General features: G+C 43.4%; 1 protein-coding gene across 2 annotated transcripts in view; it reads right to left on the bottom strand.

The window, feature by feature from the left end:
- RASAL2 (RAS protein activator like 2) overlaps positions 1 to 15473 on the bottom strand; it is a 158942-nt gene extending 143469 nt beyond the window's left edge. For both annotated transcript variants that reach the window (XM_057374942.1, XM_057374943.1), the window contains exon 1: positions 15270 to 15473. In XM_057374942.1, the coding sequence (XP_057230925.1) occupies positions 15270 to 15429 (160 nt within the window). In that variant the 5' untranslated portion in view covers positions 15430 to 15473. The remainder of the gene's footprint in view (positions 1 to 15269) is intronic.
- Positions 15474 to 15759: the final 286 nt, after the last annotated feature.

Genomic DNA, 15759 nt, shown 5'->3' with positions numbered 1-15759 from the left:
GCTCCAAGACAAAGACACCTCAAAAAGTGTAAAAATCAACCCCCATTTTTGCTACCCATTCTGTTTGACACTATGTAAAGTTACTAAAAAGAAACAACTGGTGTTTGAGTGAGAGCCAAGAAGCCATGGCAGAGACACGTGAATGGAAGTTCATACCTTGTGCTTACCAGCCACAAAAACATCCACTTACAGTAAAGGTGGAGATGTTCTACAGAAWTACTTTAAGTGCTGACATTAAACAAGGTTGACAAGACAACTAAGGCAAACTGGTTCCCTTTTTAGCCCTTTCTTCAAAAAATAARTGAGAATGATGTTAATATTCTGTCTTGGGCGGCACTTCTAAAAGGGACAAAATTGGGCTTAAGAGCCACAGCAGGAGTAGCAAAGAGAGACTAATTTGGAACAATAACAATATAGAGATAAAATACAAGAAATTAGAATTTATTAAACAAGAATTTATTTTCTCTCTCAGTCAGCAAGGAATGCTAAAGAATTTGCAGGTTTCAGATGGAGCATTGCTTTTGGTGTGTCCTAGGATAACATTTGTACTGTCCTCTAAATATCCACATCACAATCTCAAGCTTAAGGACTTTTTTTATATCATTTTGACAGAAAGGTAGTTCCTCCTAATTCCTGAGTTTTTGTAAAGCACATCTTCTTCCTGCACGTTATGCTCAATGTAAAAGGGGAAAAAGACATTTCTAATCACTGACAAAGCCTGAACAAATTGCCCAGCAGCAGCAGTCAGTTCCCTGTATTCCCATTTATCCAGGAGCTGAGTCAGAGCTGTCTTCCCCCACTGGAAGCAGGCAGCATGGAAATTATGACAATCTGTTTCAGAGGCTACAAGATCAACTAAGACCTTTGGTATCAGTGCAATGCAGACACAATTCTAATTCTAATAAAGTCATTTATTGGAGCTGCTAAGTGCAGCTGCTCTTCCCACACTGTACTGTGAGCAGCAAGGGTGAAGCTGAGGGGTGAGGCAAAGAAACCAAGGGGGAAAATGAAATAAATCAGTTGGAAAACAGCTGGACAGTAAAATGGCCAGCCCTTAGGCTGGAGAGCTRCTCTAGATTTACATTACCATTAAGACGAATCTAATTGCCATCTGGGTAAGCAAGCTACATTTTAAAGACATGTGTAAATTAATCTGCAGTTATTTCTAAAGATAAGCTGTCACTTGAATAAAAATCTTGCCAGACAATCCAGAGCAGAGTTGCTAAGTGTCTTTAGAGGCAAAAGGTTTTTTCCCTTGGAAGTGCTGTGATTCCCCAAGAAAAATTTCTGAGGATTTCTTCCTTGCATKAATAATTTATGTGCYTTGGTACTCATAATATTACAGACACAATTATGAACAGGAGATAATTCTTCAATTTTAAAAGTTGTTTCTAATTCAGGCTTCATTTGTGCCACTGTGGAGGAAAGAGAATCATACTAGCCACTCTACCACTTTCTGCTGTCACAGGAAAATTGAGCAAAGCATAGAGCCAGCCAACATCTCTTTTAATCCTAAACCAACAACATTCACATTACAATATGAGTTTCAATAATAAAAAAGTGGGGAAAAAAAAAAAAACCCACAGAGGAATAATACCCACGGTGTCTCATCAGAATATTAAGGAGATTGCAGATTGTCAAAGCTCTGGAATCAGATGCTGATAATTCAAAGCTCCTGCCCAGCTCAGCTTCCAAGCAACAAATGCCTCTGCACGTGTTGGGGAATAGATTTGCATTCATTGTTTCCTATCTGCTGATAAAGGGGAAGATTAAAAAAAAAAAAAAAAAAAAAAAAAAAAAAGAAAGGTATGAAACTCAGTAGCTATCCCTCATGGGTGCTGATGTTTCATTTGCTTTGCTGGATCTTTCAACCAGAAAAAAAAGAACGTCCTAAAAAACTGCAAACCACTAACAGCTTTCACATGCCATGCTGCTGGACTAGCATGGCCTCTTGTACCAAGCTTGCTTCCAACAAAAACAGCACCACCCCACTTTCACCCAGCATCCTGCTGGCAAGAAACATGGAGAAATAACTGCATATCCAGAAAACCACGGGGTCACTCAGCTTGGCACCTMACTGCAGCTGGCACCCCTGTGTCTGCTGAATTCGGCTTTTTCTCCCCAGTCATACGCAGCTCCTGTAACCTCAGAGCCCTGGTAACGCTCAGCCCAATGCCAGAGGTTGCCTTTTGAGGCAAATTACTCCACTGCAGCTACTCTCAGCTGTATTTTTAGCCCCCAGACYCTTCCAGCACTCCATTTACAATAACTCCACCTCATGTCTGTAGCAGCACACAACAGTTAGACACAAGGCATCAAGGGAGGCAGTCAGAATTACAATGCACAACAGTGGGCTACAAGAAAAAGTTTCCCCTCCCTTACCTTTGCTACCTGCAGCACTGGTGAGCATCCCTTGTAGTTCAAGATCTCCATTCACCTTCTGGTAAAGGTTTTCCTAAGAGGGTTAAGGGCACTGAGCATCCAACCCCAGAGGAGCAAAGCCAAGTTCAACTCCAGACCCTAATGGGAGCTGAATGTCACATTTGCTGAAATTCCTTTGACATCAACACCTACAGAAACAATTTCCCTCGTGGTTTGAATTGCAGTTCCAAGCAAAAACTGCAGTTAAAATCAATAGCATGCTCATTTTACAACAGGCACAAATACACAATTCTGGCTACTCTTTGCTGGAAAATAAAAAACCACCAAGGTTCCAGAAAAAGGACTGGAGTAGGTTTTTCTTTAGGGTAATCAGTGTTTCTACCAACTTGACACCCGAGTGAAATGGAGCAGGGGGAAAAGCAGCCAGTTTTACGAGATGATAATTACAAGTGTTTGTGAAATTTCACAATTATTTTTTTCCAATGAGGTGTTAATCCTCCCATAAGACTTAGCTAAATTTCATATATCTGCTGAAAAATGCACATCTGCATCACAACAACTGGTTTTTAAGTGTCCCCACAAAGAAGAAAACACATGCCTCCTGACCCAGATAAAAGGCAAAGGCACCACTAGTTGGAGAGATACAGCTCAGCCTTGAACTCAATCACCCATCAGTGGAAACTACAGAAAAAACCACAAGGAGCTAAGCAAAAGAAGAATACCCTGAAAGAGTAAAAGGCTAAGAATTGGGATGTTGCTTCCTCCAGCTGTGCAAGTGCTTAAGTAACAAGCACATGACCTATTGCAGGCCCCTGCAAGGACAAGAGGCCAATGCAATGCCCTGAAGAGTCACAGGGCTGGCCAGTTCCATCATGAGTAATAAGAGCTCCAAGGAAAAACAGGCATTTCCTTCCCTAATTCTCCAAACAYCCACCTCCAGGGTCTCAAAATGGTTAGCAACAGAACTTAGTAAGGAAAGTACCCAAAAGTCAGTCACGTCATCCACGTAYAAGCAGACAGCCATTTAGTCTGGTCCCAGTTTTCATCTAACAGTATTAAAAACTGGCTAATGAGCTTCCAAAATTTCTCATGGAAGGCACTTCCTCCTTTCGGAAGGGATGAAAAGAGCAACCTTAAAGCGGTAAAAGTAGGTCCCAAAGAAGCTACATTAATAAAGTCTGGAAACAAAACAGGGAGGGATACTGTGTCAGCTGTAGAATTGAGTGGTTATTATAAATGGAAATCAAAAGTAGCTAGAACATTTCGACTGGTAAAGGGATGAAACAGATTAAATTTAAAGTATACTCCAAGTGATACACTACAGMTTTTCCTTTGTAAGTCTCTTGCAAACCTACTCTAAGTTCTAAACTCACTTAATTGCATGCTTTTTATACTGAACTCATGACAATCCTTGTGAACTCCATCAACAATAAGAGCAGTCTTGACATCAAAGATTTATGTTGTTGGGTATCAACCCCCCAACATCCCTCTCATCACCACAATTTTGAGATTCATCCCAAAGCTTTTTTTGAGCCTTCCAGGTACAGACTAATCTGCAAACAGATGCTGTGGTTATGTTCTACAACTGGACGGATATGTCAGCCAAGAGATCTCATGGCCTGGCCAGCAGATAACTGTAGTGATCTTGCAGAGATGGTTATAAAAGGTCATCAGCCAGTCCACACTCACCTTTCTTCCCAGAATGAGTGAAACACCAAAGCTAATGMAACTCGTAATCAGAGCAAGTAGTTTCTCAGCATGCAAGAAGCAGGTTGATTTAATTCTTGGCACCTGTTTATAGAAATACCTACCTGCTCATATGGGAAACCAACCTTTAACTCCTACCAGAGCACCTGCTGTGTCCCAGGCTGTCTGGTTTTCAACCCATTCTGAGAAGAGGTTTGGACCACTGCAAGGAAAACTGTCTCTTGATACTAACGGCTATTTGTCTTCTAATTATTCATATAGGCAGGGATTATAATCTATTTTTAAAAACATGTTTAAGTCAAAATATACGACTAAGGAGAAAGCATCCTTCTCATTGCTCATAAATAATTCATAGTTGATTGCTGGTCACGTAATTAAATAATTACACACGACCAGTATTATATCACCATTATATATAGTCATCATGTTAAAGGTGCCAAGAGAGCCATTAAACCCGAATGACCAAAAATGTATGATTTGAGATAACTGGCCAAACACCCTGCCGAAGTCAGGATCCAGATAACTTTGAGACATGATGATGCAGGTGAACGCTGCTCTTACAGCAAACATATATTTATCATTGACAACCATACTGCATTTTCAGACAGTTTTGTATTTTCACCCTTTTCTGGTTTTYAACACTGAAAAAGCAATGTATTCTRACAAAATAAAATAGCAGAAAGCAAGTTGTGCCAGAACTGGAAAGACTGCCCTTTCATCCCACTTAGGGTTTTAACTATTATTACTGCATTCCTCTCAATTTTTTTTTCCAGTAAAATTTCAGACTTATTTTGACTTTTACAACATGCAAATTCCCCATTTCCAGCACTGGTTTGTAATTAAAAAAATATTTTATTTCCTTCTTATCATCCCTCCTTTTATCCTACACATTCATCATTTTGGTGAACAGAGGCTGTTTACTTCACATTCCTGACTCCCCTATTAGTAAGTCAAAAAAAAAAAAAAAAAAAAAAAAAAAAAAGGAAATTAGAGCGGAAAATGCTTCACTTCCGTCTGTAAAGCTTGTCTAGGCTGACAAAAAAAAAGAGGCTTTCTTCCTAATTTGATTTAATGGTTATAATGATTTAATGGCTATAAATTGAGAAATTAGCAACCACTGGAATCAAAATGAGGAGAGTTGAGTTAGAAATGGCCTCAGTTCACACTGCTCTGACAGTACTTAYAGAACTTGACATGAAAAACCACAGGAGCTTCTTTAAGCAGAGGAGTCGCCAGCCAAGGGTATGTGTAAGAAAACTGACATAAATATTTATGGCAAGACCATAAAACTTTTTTTGCTACTTCACTATATGGGATATAAAACTCATTATCTCTAGGGAGTYGAGGCTATTTGAAAACTTCAGTGAGCAAGGCCTTAGCTAATGGAAGGAGTTAAGGAAGGACCCCATGAAATCCATTCAACAGGGTAATCAATCACCCCACACCTCACYGACTTCCTAAGCAAGTGTTGCCAGAGAGCAAGAGAGAAAGGGACCCCATAAGCCAMTGCCATCCAGAAGATAAATCTTCTCAAACCTGGTTTAGAAGGATGTTGCTTTCTTTCCTGATTTCTTATTTTCCAGGATAACTATCAACTACCCACCATCCTGAACAAAAAAAAAAGGTGGAAAATAATTACAGAAACATACCTCAAAATAGGAAATACTTATTATTATTKGACAAGGAAGTCTAATGATTTCCTAGCAAGTGTGAGCACATTGTGTTTTTGGTGCGTGATGTACGTGTTCCAGTATATTTAAGCAAGTAGGAAATGCAGCAAAGGCAGCAGCTTGTCTATACAGCCTAAGGTATAACCTCACAATGTAAATAAACATCTTTTCAGGAAGCTTTTAGTCTCTTCTTTTCTAGGGCCTGCACTGCTCTGTACTCATAAGATAAAATAACTAACATGGAAAACTASCATGGATCAGTGGAGTGTTGGCAAAGTCAACCTAACTGGTGTTACATAGTGGCATCAGGTCTCAAATGCCATTGGAAGGATGTTGGAGTTCCACGTGGTTTAATCATTGTTCTATGGTTTTCCAGATTCTGTGATATATTTTCCTCCCCAGTCAGCAGTGAAGAGTTCCCTACCTGAAATTAATGATTTAGGCAAACATCYAGTCCTACTCACAAATTAAGAGGAGCTCCTTCATACCACCATCCAGTCTGCTATCACCATAATGAAACAAATTTATTTAATTTTGAAGGTCAACAAAACTTTACCTTTGGCTTCTTGTGGGATGGAACAAAAAGGAAAGGAATAAAAGGAGCAAGCAGATGTCATCATCTGAATGAAAGTCTCCCTTCTGAGAGCATCTTGCCCTGCTGACCTACAGCTCTGACAGCTAATAGGGTATTTGAGAGGATTATTAATAGTTACTGAGGATCCAAGTAAAGTAGCAKGCTTAGAGGCACCCCAAACACAAAGCAGTGCAACCCATAGCATCCAAGCAAAGCACTGTAGGTGTCTTAGGAGATCTGGCTTCTGTTGCCAAGTTTCTTGTATGTCCTTGGACAAGTTATCTGACCTATTTGTGGCTCATTTCCTCACCTGCCCAGCTCAGAGCAGCACTCTCAAATAAAACCATTAATGCTTTGGATGCACACAAGCAGCAAGGCAATGAATGGTGCAAATAAGTGACACTGATCCTGCCTCCTTTCACCCTGATGGAATTGTTAATAAAGCAGTCACCATTTGTCAAGACAAAATGGAACAGAAAACTGAAGCAAAGTGATCATTTAATTTCTAAATGGGATTCAAGGACTGCATTCAGCTCTCTCAGCCACTGCTACTTTGCACACATTTTCCTGGCACCSTCATAGCACACAGTGTGCTGAGTAGTGCAGCATCTGTCCCCTATCTTGTTGAGACCAGTATCAGTGCACTAAAGAGTCAGCTAAATGAGGGTGTGAATTACGTCCGCTTATCTCAAGCCAATTCACTGACTCAAATAATGAGAACCTGAAGAAAGCAAGCAGGTTTTTAATTCTGTCACACAAGAATCAAACATGGAATGGAAACCCCTCCGAAAGTGGCAAACCCACCTATATTTCCTCCAAACCATTACTAGCAAGGGATGATGTGCATCTCAAGAGGAAAAATGCAGTTACGCTGTTATATTCCATGTAGTAACTTCAAGTTTTTCTATGAGGGATATCCCAAAAGGAAGATACTGTGTCATAAATAAAGTGTCATAATTTCCAGGCTTTCCAACTTACTCAGYCTTACCCAAAAGCTGGCAAACACAAGTGCTCTCTCAGGACAGCACGAAGYTGTTGGTGCAATTTGGCTCACTGCCATGCAGTGACTGTCCCAGAGACCCCACTGCCTCAAGAGTGCTTCCTCCCTTTCCTTCTCACCTCCACAGTATGGAGTATCTTGTAGCTGATAAAAGGACAAAGCTAGAGGTGCTGCATGTGGGCAATATCTGATGCTCCCTCAGGGGCTRGCCAGCCCCAAAGTGCTCTGCTGGCTACCAGGCTTCCACAAAGCCATCACCAGCAGGAGACACAGGGCAGCACAGCTCCAGACCTGCATTCCTTGAGCATTAAGCTTTGTCTGGAATATCACTAAATTGTCCTTGACTCCTTCATGCCAAAAAAACCCTAAAAAAGGCCTGACACAAAACATTTCCTCCTGAAGCCCTAGAGGGTGGTAGTGGGAATCAGATGTTTGTTGTATGTGGATACAATGGACACAAAAAGTTTATTCCTAGGAAGTTTTGTCGCCTTGTTGGAAATTTCATATCAAAACCCTCTTCTTTTTCAGTCTTCCTCTTTTTGAATATCCTGCCTCCCAGAAACTTGCCTCAATTCCCTGCTATCAGAGTTAAACCTTTCTCAGATTGAATGCTACAGTATCGATGGTCCACCTGAAGGAATTTTCCATGCTCATTTCAAGACATCCAGATTGGGAGCAGGACCGAGGTGAAGAGGTTCTGCTGAATCTCTTGGACTGTTACTGTAAAARCCTAACATTGGGAGGGATTAAGTCTGAGATCATTTTTAGTCACAGATTCCTCAACACTTCTCTTCCTCTCACCACAGCACCGATTTCCATTCCCACACTGCCTTGGAAGCCAGGGTTGAATACACACAATCCCCTCCCAGCTCCTGATACTCYACCATGTAATCCTCCATCCACTTTCAAACACATTTGCCATTTTCCATGTTTGCTATATCCTTTATTCTCTGGTCCCGGCTACAAATTCCAAAAGACAAGCAAAGCGGCCTCTGTCTGCACAGCACCAAGCRCATCTACAGTGCAGTATTGTGTAAATAAAACAAATTATCTGGAGACCAAAGAAAACAGGGTATTTTCAATTAAACCATTAATATCCAAGAATGCAGACACAGCACTAGAGGAAGAGAAAAGGTGCCTGCAAGTTTTAATCAAGCCAGAAACTCACAGAGAAGCATATGCATTCTTATGCAAATCTACACCAGACGCATCACACATCTGCTGAAATGGGTGTCGTTTTCCCACAGTTTGCAGAATTAATGTGTTTAACTAAGTGCCTGCCAGTGCTTGCAGTRTAAGAGCTAATTTCTAATGGGGTATTCCCAGTTGGAAAAAAAAATCTCTTTAGATAATAAAGGATCTAAATCCAGGACTTGGTTTTACATTTATTTAAGTGCAAAGAYCCCTTCACCCCCAAGAGCTCATTACTTGAACTGCTCCAACTTGCTTTACAATTAAAAATAATCCCGACTCTTGGAGAAGAGGCTTTCTACAGTTTTCTGACCTTTTGAAACCTTATTAAAGAGAATTARCAAATGCTATTCCCTCCTGATCATTTTTATAAAGGCTTTCCAAGATAGAAGGGTGTCAAAACACACAAAGGGCTTTGTGAGAAGTTTACAAACGAAAATGAAGCAATTTTTCTTCTCACTCGGTCACTTTTCTTGCAGATACAATTTGTATTTCCATGATTACTGAGTCTTCACAGAGGATTTTGAAAGAATTGAGATGAGAGCTTAACTAGTGACCCTGAGGCTAAAAAGGCATATGTGTCAGAAAATACTGAAGTCTCAGCTATTTTTTATAAAAATCTATAAATATCAGTTAAAAGGAATCCATGATCTCATAATAAGTCAACAGGTCACAGTTATGCTCTCCTTATCTTCCTTTTTTTCCCCTATTGTTTAAAAATAGGAAACAGCACCACATGAAAATGTTCAGCCAGAGATAAACCGTGTGACTGAAATGCAGGAGTCAGGAAACGGGTGTTTTAAAATAATGTCATCCTCATTTTCCCCAGCATACTCTAGTATTGTTGATGCCTCCAAATATTTAAGTGACTTAATAAATTAGTAACCTAGGCAACATTTGCAACAACATAGCCAGATGCAGGAGTCCAGCTAAAAACTCCCCCCCCCCAAAAGTTTAAAACTTCATTTATGTATAAATTCCTGTCAATGCTCCTTAAAAAGAGGAAAGGCAAACAATTTCAAYGTCAAAGGGCTGACTCTGCAACAAGATTTTGGAGTAAAGCAACCAAGGAGAGGACAGGCTGTGTCCAGCCCTCAGCTCCACTCCAAATCACCACTGCCAATGCACAGAAAAATGAGCACACAGAATCCGTAATTCACACCCTGCATGCTCGTAAGAATTCMATGGAGTCAAAAAGGGCTATCAGAGGAGCTGGCAGAGAGCAGGCATGAGCAGATCACCTGTAAGAGCACTTCACTCATCTTTTGAAATTCCCTGCTGCTGGCTGGCAAGGGAAAGCAGCATCTCTGCCCATAGCACACATAACTGCTTTTCATCTGTAGCAAACACAGTCATTTAAAACCTTGGATTTGATTAAACTCTGCCTTTTACAATGGAGCTCCAAGTAGAAATCATTGTCACTTATCATCTCAACAAAACTAACAAAAGCTTTTTGCTGTCGGTATTCAATGCCTGTCCCTCATTCYGTACCCGAAGGCTACAATAAGGTCAAACATCGCCACAGCAGGCATTGTCCAAATACGCAGGAAATGGCATTTCCCGGCCCAACAAGGTTTATCTTCCAAACCTGCTTTWGCACCAGCTTTCTGGGTGAGTTAAAAATAAGCCTATTGATCAGAAGGGGAAGAACCACTTGTGAACACTGACCTTCTCCTCCTTTCCAACACAAGACTGGCTGCACAGATGCCRTGCAGCTCTCCAGCTCTCTTCAGCTTTCCGAGGATCTCAGCCGTACTTTCACCTTATCTCCTCTAAAGCCCTTCCTAATAGCAAATGTTTCCTGCAAGGAATTGCAGCTCCATACACACTCAGAAAGGCAGCAGCRCACAAACCCCAGCCCAGCTGACTATCTGCACACATCTCAAGGAGGAGAAAAGTAGCCATCTCACCTACCAGACTGCCTCGCTTCTTGGCTGCGAGGAGTTTCTTTGTTTTTTCACATTAACTACACCGTTCCCMCCTCCCTTCGTTAGACGGCCTGTAGATTACCTTTGTAACTGAGCTTGTGGAGGTGAGCGATAAGGTTTGGAAGTGGACAGGACAGGAATGCCTCCGCGTGTTTCGGGCATCCTCGGCAGGTCCYGCAGCACCGCAATGAAGATGCCGCCACCTGGTGGGACCTCCTCGGGCTCGGGTGGAGGCGGGGGGGCAGGCGGGACCCCGGGCACAGAGGGTCGCGGCTCACATCCCCATCCCTGAACGCACATCCCGGGAAAAGCCGGCTGGCAGCSTGAGCAGGGCTGGAAGGAGAGCATCTGCTGACAACGACAAGATGCTACTCGTTACCAAAGCCTGTTGGTGCTCATCCAAAGCAGGATTGTTTGGAAATGGATAATCTTTGCAGTCATATCTAAAACCGCAAACAGTGGAATAAAACCAGAATAGAAAAAGAAAAAGGTAGATATAAAAGCTACTTACAAAGCCATAGTCAGGCAGGCTGTCAAGAACCAGAGTCAAAATCATTGATACAAAAGAGTTGAGCAAGGCAGACAACAAACTGCTGGAATGGATAACTCACAGAAATTGGGCTTGTGAACTGAATTTCACATGATTAGGAGATGCTTCTGCTCAGTGCCCAAGCCACAGCTATTTTTTAATCTCCGCATGACACTATGTATGCTACCGTGGCTTCACCGTGGCTGAGCATGAGTCTGGTATTTTCTGAGGGCCAATATTTAAAAGCCTGGAACTCAGRTTTGAGGCAGCCAAGAGTTGTTTCTGTCTGGCTGCATGGGGTCTAGGGCTTTTTCTGGAGTCGGAGCCAGTGAAGCTCTGTCTGCAAATCAATGCCATGAAAAGGCATGGAGGCCTTCTAGCCCATGCTTGAAGAGCCTTCTCCTTCTGCCAGGAGAAAGGGGGGTGAGGAGAGTCATTCCAGCAGTGAGGAATGTCTCCAGACTAGCCCRCAGGATTAGAGGACAAGGTGATGAAAGAGTCCACATCCTATCTGCACTCGAATTTGTACAATTACCATCATCTTTTAGCACTGCTGCTAAAAGAGAAAGACACTTCCTAGTCCAGATAAGGCCCCAGAGCAACAATCTCTGTTCGCAGGATGAACATTCAAGAACATACTCTTCCCTGTGCTATTTTTTACATATTTCAGCAACTCTTCTTTTGCAATTTTAGCACAGGAGCATTTGCAGTGAACTTAGAGCAGGCACATTAAGAACGAATCTGACAGCCCCGTTACAGAAGTTTGCAACCTGTTTAGACACAGACTGTACATCAGCCAAAAACCGATTCTGCCCCCATCACATGCAACATTTAACATCAATGCTGTGATGCTGGCTTTAGAAATCATTCCTGCAAAATCCATGGATGTTCAGTTAGCCATACCAGGCAATGTAATTGTTCTGTTTTCACATTTAGCACTGAAAATGCTGTCAATTCAGTTATTCCACGCCTCCTCCTCAAAAAAAACCTGTTTCAAAGAGCAGAGAAAAAAACCTTGAAACACGGATGGGTGCCTTCAAAAGTCAGTTATCACTTTTACAGAGGGGGGGAAAAATAAAACCATAGCATTAATCCAGGCAAGATACTTCTCCCCTTCTAGCCCTTGCACAAACGCCACGAGTCTGGATGGAAGCCGTCACCCAGAACACATGTCAATACATATTTTACAGAACCATTAGTTGTGTGTCAAAACCAGTTCTTGGAAACATCATCTAACAGCACTCACATGATTTGTGTTTCACGAGCAATTAAACCTATCACTTCGACAAGCAAATCTGCTGCTCCTGTCCACTATKCAAACATCAGGTTCAAGGAAACTAATTATATTTCAAACTCCGTCCTTGGTAAGGAAACTGTATTTCCATGATAATGTCCTGGCTAATTCACTTAAGCAGAAGCTGCTGAACCTCCAGAACGCAGAATGAAACAGCCACCCTTGGAACTAGTGCAGCTAAGGCAGGAAATGCAAAAATAGCCAGACTGTGATTTAGATCTCGTAGTGAAGTCAGACAAGACCTCAGTGTCACACTGAAATCACATCCCAGACATTGTAAAGTCCTACTGTATTCACATCACTGTCATACTGCTGGCAAGCCACAGAGACCAGCAATGACGGGACTTTACTGCTAAATTCTTTTCTCTGYGCTTACAGACGAAGTTTTACAGGCTCTGCAACCAGACCAGCTCCCCTCATGCCAGTAATTACCTCTTTGGACAGAGACAAAGTGGATGGCACACCACTGCTGAACACAGATGCACAGAAATAAACAGCTGTCTGTCTTTAAGTGGCTGCTGAGCTCTTTTTCTTTAAAATATATGTTTCCACTACTTTTCAGACAGTCACCTTTCATTTGGAACAACTCCCCTATACAGAGGTCCACATTCACAGAGACACATGAAAAAGAAATGCAGTGACATCACAAGCTCTATTTCTTGCCATGCCCAGAAAATGCTCCCCCACTTTTCATGTGCTTGATATTCCTTCCCTCCCCCAGCCATTCATGGTGAAATAATTAGTGTTAGTGTTCTCATTGTTTATCAGACAATACAGACAATAAGGCTAAGCTTTCTGCTTCTGTTTTCTTTCGCTATGCTGCTGTGGTTCCTCAAACAACTGTGCAAGGCTTTACTTTTAATCCTATGAATAACACTTGTCACTCATAGGTTTGTAACCCATATTTAGCTGCGCACAAACATGGCACAGTTTCAGCTYGATTCATTGTCCGCAAACTTCTCCAGATGTGCTCATGCAAGAAAAGAAAAAGGCTAATAAGGAGGAGGAAACAAACAAATACTARCTAATCCGATTGCAATTTCTTAGGGAAGGAGAGAAGACACCACCACGTCAGATTCTTTCTGAGGGAGAGGGATAATGAGTTGTTTTTAAACACAGACTAGGAATAATTAGTTATTGTCCTTGGGCTACGAGATGTATTTTTACAGGCTTGAAGTGTATGCTGACTTTTATAGCCTGTGAGTTAGCTGGGCCCTGTCACAGGGAATTTTTTCCCATTTATCTACACGTTAGTGTCAGACTACAAGCACATCACAACATATGACTTTATCAACAWGCAGTGTTCCTCACTGTGGCTAATTTTGAAACCACATTCCTGCTTCCACTCATGGAAGATACAACTTTGGTAACAATCAGATAGGCTGGTGCCAGACATCCTCTTCTYAAGTACATGCTCATTTTACCTTTAGAAAGCATTCTCAACAAACAAACAGTCTGAAGGCAAACTGCTTTCTTTGGAGCGCCTCTTGACAACAGCAGAGATATATTTTTGTATACAGCTGCATTTTACAGTTTCRGCTTCAGGCTGGGATTAGCAAAAGCAAGCTAGGCAAGAAGCAATACAGTGGAAACTACTAAAAATCCCAAACTTCTATTACAATTAATTGTGCTAAGTATAACTTTGCTCATTGATGCGCCAGACAGAAAGCAGACAGACAACCTCATTCCACTGCACCAGCTTTTCAAGCTTCCAAAATAAACACAAAGGTCTTTGAACAGACCATGCTCTCCAGAAAACCTGCAGCCTGATCTTCCTCATTTGATACGTGTGAAGGCTCAGGCTGATGGTACTCACAATAATTACCTGCCATCAGCCAAGAAAGCAGCAGAGTTCTTGCAGATAACTTATTCATGTCATCGTTGTGCTTCAGGAATAACACAACCAGTAACAGATCAATGACACAGATAACAGAGAGCATTTGCTTCTACTTTTACAGGTCAGGGAAAACCTGGAGAATCTCGTTGGGATGCAGGGGAGGAAGATGAAAGACAATCACCAGCATAAGAGATGTTTGAAAGTACCCATAAAAAAAGTGTTTTTACAGGTTCTTCCTAATAACAGAAGCATGGGATGGTTTGGGTTGGAAGGGCCCTTACAGAGACAGTTTTGTTCCAACCTCTCTGCCATGGGCAGGGATACCTTCCCCTAGATCAGGTTGTTACAAGCCCCATCCAGCCTGGCCTTGGACACAAGGAAYGAGGCAACAATAACAGTATCAGACAAAGGTAATATGCACACACCACAACTGGTGACTTTTCAAGATGGGACCATCAAATTTGTTACAGGAGGGAAAAAAAAAAGATGCCTGCAGCACTCTTCACTCTGAAACGTGGGAGTAATTACCATTAAATTACCAAGACAAACAAGAGGGAGASACAAGTAAAAGATAAAACAGAATTTCCACTATTTAGGTGCTGATCTAGAGATTAAATCCAACTGCACTTCAGCTGGGAGCCTAAACAAACCAGAGGCCCGGCCACATAAATCAAGCTAATTTTAAAAGGTTACATACCAGGGAGAGTTCGACAAAGAAGGGGAAACAACCCCGCGTCCTTAATGCTAAAGATTTTAACACCCTTTTACAAATGATAAAGGTGCCAATTTAACACAGACCAGTAAGTCTGGGGCGATGGGACCCACGGTATCAGCACCTCCCAGGCCTTTAGTACCTCATTAATAGTAACTAGAGCCGGGAGCGCTCAGCCCTGCCGGCACCCGCATCCCAGGCACACATGCCGGGACACCGGGCACACAAAAGCCTGGGAAGCGGATCCCAACACCCGAGCATCCYGCACCTCGGCAGAGGGGAAGGCGTGGCGCGGGGTGAAGCCGGAGCTCCGCGAAAGGGGCGGGGAGGGGGGAGACAAGGAGCCGCGGGGAACCGGGCGATTCGGGAGCAGGGAGAAAAAGAAAGGGAGAAAGAAGTTGGGGCCGGGAAGTTTTCCGCCGCTCCCCGCCCCGGCGCYCCTCACCGTAGACGCGGACCCAGCCCTGCTGCTGGCAGACCGACTCCCGCAGGACGCGGTCCAGCGCGCCGCCCGCCTCCAGCTCCTCCGAGCCCGGCTCTGGCTCCGCGAAGGGCTCTGCCGGCCATGCCGCCGGCTCTGCCGCCGCTCCCGCGGCCGCCTCCATGCTGCCGTGGGGACGAGGAGGCGCCGCCAGCCGCGCTGCGCCCCGGCCGCGCTTCGCCTCAGTGCGGCTCCATCCCTCCCTCCCCCTGCCCGCCCCTCGCCCGCCCTCCGCGTCAGAGCGGGCGGAGCCCCAGCGCCACTCCCCTGCCCGCGCCTGGCCTGAGGGAGCGGCGGGCGATGGCGGCGGGGTGTTCCCTCACTGCCCTCAGTGCCCTCAGAGCCGCCGGCGGCCCTTCCCCCGGTGCCCGCCTCCCCCGGGACCGCCTCGTCTGCGCGGGGCTCGTCAGGCGGCCCCATCTCGAGGGGCTTCGAGACGGTTCCTCCCCTCAGA

Source organism: Malurus melanocephalus, unplaced genomic scaffold (assembly GCF_030028575.1).
Source record: "Malurus melanocephalus ecotype Western Australia unplaced genomic scaffold, MMel_1.1 scaffold_236, whole genome shotgun sequence".
In the NCBI taxonomy this organism is placed as follows: Eukaryota; Metazoa; Chordata; class Aves; order Passeriformes; family Maluridae; genus Malurus; species Malurus melanocephalus.
This window is presented reverse-complemented; position numbering and strand designations above follow the sequence as displayed.